Source organism: Phocoena phocoena, chromosome 20 (genome assembly GCF_963924675.1).
Source record: "Phocoena phocoena chromosome 20, mPhoPho1.1, whole genome shotgun sequence".
NCBI lineage: Eukaryota > Metazoa > Chordata > Mammalia > Artiodactyla > Phocoenidae > Phocoena > Phocoena phocoena.
In genome coordinates this window covers 30,644,182-30,651,683 of record NC_089238.1, presented here as the reverse complement: position 1 = coordinate 30,651,683, position 7,502 = coordinate 30,644,182, and the positions used below count along the sequence as shown (strand labels likewise).

Sequence of the window (7,502 nt, the reverse complement as noted above, 5' to 3'; positions counted from 1 at the left end):
CGCCTGTTGCTCACGGCCCGGCCCAGGGCGCGGAGGGCGGCGCCGGCGCGGATCCGCGGGGCGGGCGCAAGGCGGGGGCGGGGCCTCTGCGCCCGGGCCGCCTCCTCGGCCTATAACTGAGCCCCCGGGCTCCTCGCTCCCACACGGCCCCCACCGGACCCCTGAAGCGGCTTCGCCCCTTGCTTTGGACCTCGGGCCTCACTGCTCCTCCAGATGGACCCCAAGTGCTCCTGCCCCACTGGTAAGGGAGCCCTCCCTGGCTTGGAGCCTTAGGATGCCCCCTTCCCAGGCACAGGACGAGAAGGGAGGGCTTTGAGTTTGAGCTCGGGAGGACTCCTGTCACGGGTCCAGGGCTTTCTTGGTAGCCAGGCTCCTGAGGGCACGTCAGTCTCCCTTTGCCTCTCTGTTGACACTGAGGGCACGGAGGCTCCAGGCTGTCCTTCTTGAGGTCACCCAGCAGGCCAGGGGATTGCTAGACCGGGACCCAGTGTCTGGAGGAGGCCTCGGAGCTGCCAGGACTTGATGGGAGGAGCGGACGCTGCCTCTTTGGGGTTCAGGCCATGGGCCCCGGCCTCCAGCCCCCAGCCCCATTCGGCCTGGGCTGGGTCTGGAGCCCGGGACCTTCCCTGTGGAGTCCCATCAGGAGGGGACCTACTCTCCTTGGACCAGAAGAGAGGACGTGGGGCTTCTCTATCCGCCTGAGTGGACACGAGCTCCCAGGGCTGGGTCCTGACAGAGGAGGAGGGCTCAGGGAGGCATCGCTGACCGTCTGCTGTAGCTCCTGCATCCCTGTCCCCGCTCACTGCTGGCCTTTCCCTTCCCGGCAGGCGGCTCCTGCGGCTGCGCTGGCTCCTGCACCTGCAAAGCCTGCAGATGCACCTCCTGCAAGAAGAGTGAGTGTGCGGGGCCTTCTCTGGGAATGCGGGGTCTGGGCTGAGTGCGAGGAGGGAGCCCAGAGCTCAGCGGGCAGGCAGGAGCAGGACAGTGACCAAACTTCCCGGCACCCCCCCTCACCAGGAAGGGATTCACAATCAGAGCTGGAATCACCTTCGGCATGACCGAGACCCAGGCGCGCACTAGAGAACAGGGAGACTGAGGCCCAGACGGGTCACCAACAAACCACCTCAGACCTGTCACTAGAACTAGTCCTCCTGCCTCCTGAGTCACGCTTCTGAATCCTCTCAGGGACCGAAGCACTTTAGGGACATGAACCAGTGGCCGTGCGTGGCTTCTCGGACCTGGTGCAGCCCCTTCCTGTCGAAGCAGCCCAGAGCTTCCCTATCCCGAGCGGGAGCTGCTCTGTGAGGGCTTTGCCTCCACTTTGATCCTGAGGACTTGGCTCACATCACTGGTGGTGCTGGGGGCTGGCTTTCTCTTGTCCCCAGAGGCCCTGCTCACTGCCTCTCCAAAGGCGCCGTGTGCCCTGTCCTGGGCGCAGATGGGCCGGGCAACCTGAACCTAGTGTGTGAGAGCAATTACCTCAGGACAGAGGACACCATCGTAAACTCAGGGTCTGGGCCTGAGGGCGGCTGGGGCCAGGCCTGCTGCTGGGAAGGGTGGTTCCGGACAACGCGTGGTCCGACTGCACGCTGCCCTTGCCTCCCCAGGCCGCTGCTCCTGCTGCCCCGTGGGCTGCGCCAAGTGTGCCCAGGGCTGCGTCTGCAAAGGGGCCTCGGACAAGTGCAGCTGCTGTGCCTGATGTCGCGGAGAGCCTGCCCCGGGTGTCAACAGAGCAAGCAGGACAAACCTGCATTGGACCGTTTTTCACACAACCGGACCTGACGCTACATTCCTTTTTCTATGAAATATGTGAGTTGTAATAAAAGCTGTTGACTTTATTCTGGCTCTGTCTTCCTTGGTCTGTCTTGGACAAAGAGACTCCGTGCCCATCAGGGCTGGCGTGGGGAACTGGGCTGGACGTGCGGAGACCTCGGCTCTGGACCAGAGAGTACCCCGGCACACCCCACACCCCCAACACACACACACACACACACACACACACACACACACACACACACTGAGCCCCTTAGCCGCTTAGGTTAATTGGAGCTCCCGTTTCTCAGCTCCACAGGATACCCTCGCCCGATGACATAGGGCATTGGACACACAGGGGACACACTCCCTCTACTGCCCTTAGGAGTAGGGGTTGCAGAGAAAGTTGTCCATTTCTCGTTTTCCTTCTCTGGGGGCCCCTGCCAAACTCAGTCCTCGGTGACGAGAGCCTGGAAAGTACCCAGAGGGGATGGAATCCCACACCCCTCTTGTGTGACTTCTGCACGGGGCTTGCGTCTAAAACACGCTGGAAAGACCTCTCTGTATTTTCTGCCACAGCTTTAACCCTGGTCAGTAAAAAGGATCGCCAAGAAAACGTGTCAAAGGACACGATATGTGACACCCAGTTCTCCCTGCAACACGTAAAACCACCTTCACACGTGGAGGAGCAATTCTGAAAACTGGGCGCTCTCCTATGCTGCTCATACATTGAAAGTGCGCCCGAGTCCTGGGAACACTTCACAGATGCCCCACTGTGTGGACCACACACGCCTGGAGCAGCTCTGCCCCCTGCCTCCCCACAGGGAACATCAGTCTTGGCTTGCCCAGGGCTACGGGCACCCGTGACAGCTCCCTGCGGGGGCTTGGCTCTGAATCTTCGCAAGTTCCTCCCTAGGTCAGGCTGACATCTTCCCTTCCCTCAAAACCCAGCCCGTGGCTACCTGACATCCCGAAAGAAAGTGATTTGGATTTGGTGGGAATTTCCCAGCTGTTTCCCTGAGACTTGGTTTCAGAAGAAGGACTTCATGTGTTCCTCTGCAGAGTGACGGTGGTGCTGCAGTGCGGGGAGGGGGGGGGGGGGGTGGGGTGCCTGCTGGGGTTTATTAGCAACAAGTGTGTGCTGAGGGAACAGGTAGTGTATTTCAGGTGTTGGGCCCCCTGGCGGTCTGGGGAGGGAACTCCTATTTGATGGGCACTCCGAGAGAAAGAGGAGACACGTGGCTCAGAAGTCAGGACCAAGATCGGCCACAGGTGCTCCGAGTGCAGAGGGCATTTCGGGAGCCGGCCCGTGCTGCGTGCGTGGGCGTTGGTGTCAGGCACTCAGGTTCACAGCCGCCATGCCACTTCCTGACCTGGCAAGTCACTGATACTCTCTGAGATTTCATTTCCTCCTTTCCATACAAAAGATTCATTTCAAGGAGGGGCAATAAGCGAGATAGTGGCCTGGCTCCTAGCTCGGGCTTCCCGAACGGTGTCCTGTACGATCGCCCTCTCCACACTGACATTTGTGCACAGAGAATCCTTGAGCTCCCCACAAGCTCCTGGAGAAAGGCTCCCTGGTTTGCGAGCAAGCTCACGGTGAGGGCAGAGATGGATAGGAACCTTGCTTATCCAGTGCCAGAGGGCGTGGGGATGTCCTCCAACAAGCCCCGTGCAACGAGTCACCGCCACAGCGTTTGGACAGACTCGGTGAACCTGCGTGGTCTGGAGTGATGGTGCCAACTCCAGAGAGGTTAAGCAACTTACCCGAGGGCACACAGCCTATACTCAGAGGACTAAACCTACACTGCAGCTGTCTCACCTCCCGGCCACACGGTGCCGGTTATGACATCACGGGAGGCTGAATCCGGCCTCTCCTTTTTCAGGGCTGCAAGGGTCTTCGCAGACAGTCCAGCTGTGCTCCTGGCTGCAGAGGTGGGCGGCTGGAGCCCAAAGAGGTCACAGAGCTGTGCGGAGGGTTCTGAGTGCCGGCTCAGGGCTTTCCCACTGCTGCCTCTGTGCCAGGTGCTCAGTGTTCTCACCCTTCATGGGATGACGTGGTGTCCGGTTGGGCGCGGGGCTGCAGTCAGCCTGCAGGAGGGCCAGTCCCATCTGTGTCACATATAGCCACGTGACATAACCTGTCTGTGGCTCAGTCTCCTGTGCCCTAAAGGGCAAAGTAATAGTGTCTGGCTCTCGGGATTAAAGAACTGAATACATGCAAAGAAGGTCAGAATACACTGGGCACTCAGTGAGTAATCTACCACATCGCCCATTCATTTATTTATCTATTTATTTATTTGCTATCATCAGCCTAGGAGACATTGTTCTCCTTCCAGACACGCAAGCAAGGACGGTGTGTTTAGCTCTGTGCTCTGGGCCGTCCCCATCAACCCTGTGAGCGTGGGACCAGTTCCCCCGAGAGGGTTATCCTGCCTTCACGCAAAGAGCCGTTGACACACTACAGATAGAAAGCCGTGAGGGACACAGTCCGTGCCCTCCTCACAGACACAGAAGGATCCTGTCACTTCTGCTGTCACCTGCATCAGGATTTCCTTACCATTTTCTTTTCAGTGATTTTGTGAAATACGTTATACCAAAAAATAAAAAAAAAAACCTCTTGAACACTACTGAAGGAGAGAGTCAGAAGGTAGCCACAGAATCATAAATACGCTCCTACTGGGTCACCTTGGTCGCCCCCAGGATTGAGCTGGACGTGGTGGAGACGGGCTGAGGACACAGCTCTGGGCCAAAGGGGAGCTTTCTCACTGACTCCCTCTTTCAGCTGCGAAGCGACAAAAACACAGAAGCAGGGCACCACTCCCCAGCACTGTGTGCCTGCCTCAGCAGCCTCCTTGTACCGTAGGTACTTTGGCCTTTGGGAAACGGGCTCCTGACTGCCGTCTCCCTTCCCGGTTGGTGTGACAACTCAAAGAGCAAAAGTGACTAACAAGGCTTGGCATGGACTCCACGGTGAATAACTGTCAGGACTACTCAAAGGGAACTATGCACTCGTCTCGCTTTGTTATTCAACGCCAGGTCTGCCTGTCACCTACAATGATGCCGCCCCTGGGGAAGCGTCCCATGGCTAGGGAACCTCCACCCTGGCGTGGGGGTGGGCCGGCTACAGTGAGGAGCGCCCCTGGAAAGTTTAGGCAAAGAAGCCCCCGGAGAAATGAGCCAGGACCCCTCCAGGAAAGGAAAACACAAGTGGCGACTCGCGGCTGAAGCCAATGTTCACCGCGCTGCGGTTACAGGAGGCGGTACCGGAAAAATGCTTCCAAAGGACCGTGGTGGCAACGCCTGGGGACACATGGGGTCGGCGAAACGGTGGTGAGGGTCACATCCGCCTGCGCTCTCTGACAGCGCTCCCCGGCTCCAGCCAAGCCAGGGGACACGAGAGGGAGGCGGGGGCTGTTCTCAGGCTGCAGGAAACGGCGACCCGGAGGCCGGCGGCGGCGGGGCCTGGGGCGGGGAAGGCCGGAGGACGCGGGAGCCGGATTCCTGCACAACCCGCCAACACGGTGGCTGCTCCCGTCGGGCACATTGGGAAGGGGCGGCCAGGGGGCTGGGACACCGCTTACCGCACGGCACCCGGTCCCTCCGCTCCGGCCGGCACCGAGGTGGAATCGTGCGCTCCGCCCCGCCTGTTGCTCACGGCCCGGCCCAGGGCGCGGAGGGCGGCGCCGGCGCGGATCCGCGGGGCGGGCGCAAGGCGGGGGCGGGGCCTCTGCGCCCGGGCCGCCTCCTCGGCCTATAACTGAGCCCCCGGGCTCCTCGCTCCCACACGGCCCCCACCGGACCCCTGAAGCGGCTTCGCCCCTTGCTTTGGACCTCGGGCCTCACTGCTCCTCCAGATGGACCCCAAGTGCTCCTGCCCCACTGGTAAGGGAGCCCTCCCTGGCTTGGAGCCTTAGGATGCCCCCTTCCCAGGCACAGGACGAGAAGGGAGGGCTTTGAGTTTGAGCTCGGGAGGACTCCTGTCACGGGTCCAGGGCTTTCTTGGTAGCCAGGCTCCTGAGGGCACGTCAGTCTCCCTTTGCCTCTCTGTTGACACTGAGGGCACGGAGGCTCCAGGCTGTCCTTCTTGAGGTCACCCAGCAGGCCAGGGGATTGCTAGACCGGGACCCAGTGTCTGGAGGAGGCCTCGGAGCTGCCAGGACTTGATGGGAGGAGCGGACGCTGCCTCTTTGGGGTTCAGGCCATGGGCCCCGGCCTCCAGCCCCCAGCCCCAGTCGGCCTGGGCTGGGTCTGGAGCCCGGGACCTTCCCTGTGGAGTCCCATCAGGAGGGGACCTACTCTCCTTGGACCAGAAGAGAGGAGCTGGGGCTTCTCTATCCGCCTGAGTGGACACGAGCTCCCAGGGCTGGGTCCTGACAGAGGAGGAGGGCTCAGGGAGGCATCGCTGACCGTCTGCTGTAGCTCCTGCATCCCTGTCCCCGCTCACTGCTGGCCTTTCCCTTCCCGGCAGGCGGCTCCTGCGGCTGCGCTGGCTCCTGCACCTGCAAAGCCTGCAGATGCACCTCCTGCAAGAAGAGTGAGTGTGCGGGGCCTTCTCTGGGAATGCGGGGTCTGGGCTGAGTGCGAGGAGGGAGCCCAGAGCTCAGCGGGCAGGCAGGAGCAGGACAGTGACCAAACTTCCCGGCACCCCCCCTCACCAGGAAGGGATTCACAATCAGAGCTGGAATCACCTTCGGCATGACCGAGACCCAGGCGCGCACTAGAGAACAGGGAGACTGAGGCCCAGACGGGTCACCAACAAACCACCTCAGACCTGTCACTAGAACTAGTCCTCCTGCCTCCTGAGTCACGCTTCTGAATCCTCTCAGGGACCGAAGCACTTTAGGGACATGAACCAGTGGCCGTGCGTGGCTTCTCGGACCTGGTGCAGCCCTTTCCTGTCGAAGCAGCCCAGAGCTTCCCTATCCCGAGCGGGAGCTGCTCTGTGAGGGCTTTGCCTCCACTTTGATCCTGAGGACTTGGCTCACATCACTGGTGGTGCTGGGGGCTGGCTTTCTCTTGTCCCCAGAGGCCCTGCTCACTGCCTCTCCAAAGGCGCCGTGTGCCCTGTCCTGGGCGCAGATGGGCCGGGCAACCTGAACCTAGTGTGTGAGAGCAATTACCTCAGGACAGAGGACACCATCGTAAACTCAGGGTCTGGGCCTGAGGGCGGCTGGGGCCAGGCCTGCTGCTGGGAAGGGTGGTTCCGGACAACGCGTGGTCCGACTGCACGCTGCCCTTGCCTCCCCAGGCCGCTGCTCCTGCTGCCCCGTGGGCTGCGCCAAGTGTGCCCAGGGCTGCGTCTGCAAAGGGGCCTCGGACAAGTGCAGCTGCTGTGCCTGATGTCGCGGAGAGCCTGCCCCGGGTGTCAACAGAGCAAGCAGGACAAACCTGCATTGGACCGTTTTTCACACAACCGGACCTGACGCTACATTCCTTTTTCTATGAAATATGTGAGTTGTAATAAAAGCTGTTGACTTTATTCTGGCTCTGTCTTCCTTGGTCTGTCTTGGACAAAGAGACTCCGTGCCCATCAGGGCTGGCGTGGGGAACTGGGCTGGACGTGCGGAGACCTCGGCTCTGGACCAGAGAGTACCCCGGCACACCCCACACCCCCAACACACACACACACACACACACACACACACACACACACACACACACACACTGAGCCCCTTAGCCGCTTAGGTTAATTGGAGCTCCCGTTTCTCAGCTCCACAGGATACCCTCGCCCGATGACATAGGGCATT

General features: G+C 60.7%; 2 protein-coding genes across 2 annotated transcripts; both read left to right on the top strand.

Annotated features, from left to right (window-relative positions):
- Positions 1-213: 213 nt before the first annotated feature.
- LOC136140420 (metallothionein-1E-like) lies at positions 214-1,699 on the top strand. The gene is made up of 3 exons (XM_065898519.1): positions 214-241; positions 828-893; positions 1,608-1,699. Exons 1-3 carry the CDS (start codon positions 214-216, stop codon positions 1,697-1,699), a joined length of 186 nt encoding a protein of 61 aa, XP_065754591.1.
- A 3,910-nt stretch (positions 1,700-5,609) lies between these two features.
- Positions 5,610-7,095, top strand: LOC136140453 (metallothionein-1E-like). The gene is made up of 3 exons (XM_065898577.1): positions 5,610-5,637; positions 6,224-6,289; positions 7,004-7,095. The coding sequence occupies exons 1-3, from the start codon at positions 5,610-5,612 to the stop codon at positions 7,093-7,095; spliced, it is 186 nt and encodes a 61-aa protein (XP_065754649.1).
- Positions 7,096-7,502: the final 407 nt, after the last annotated feature.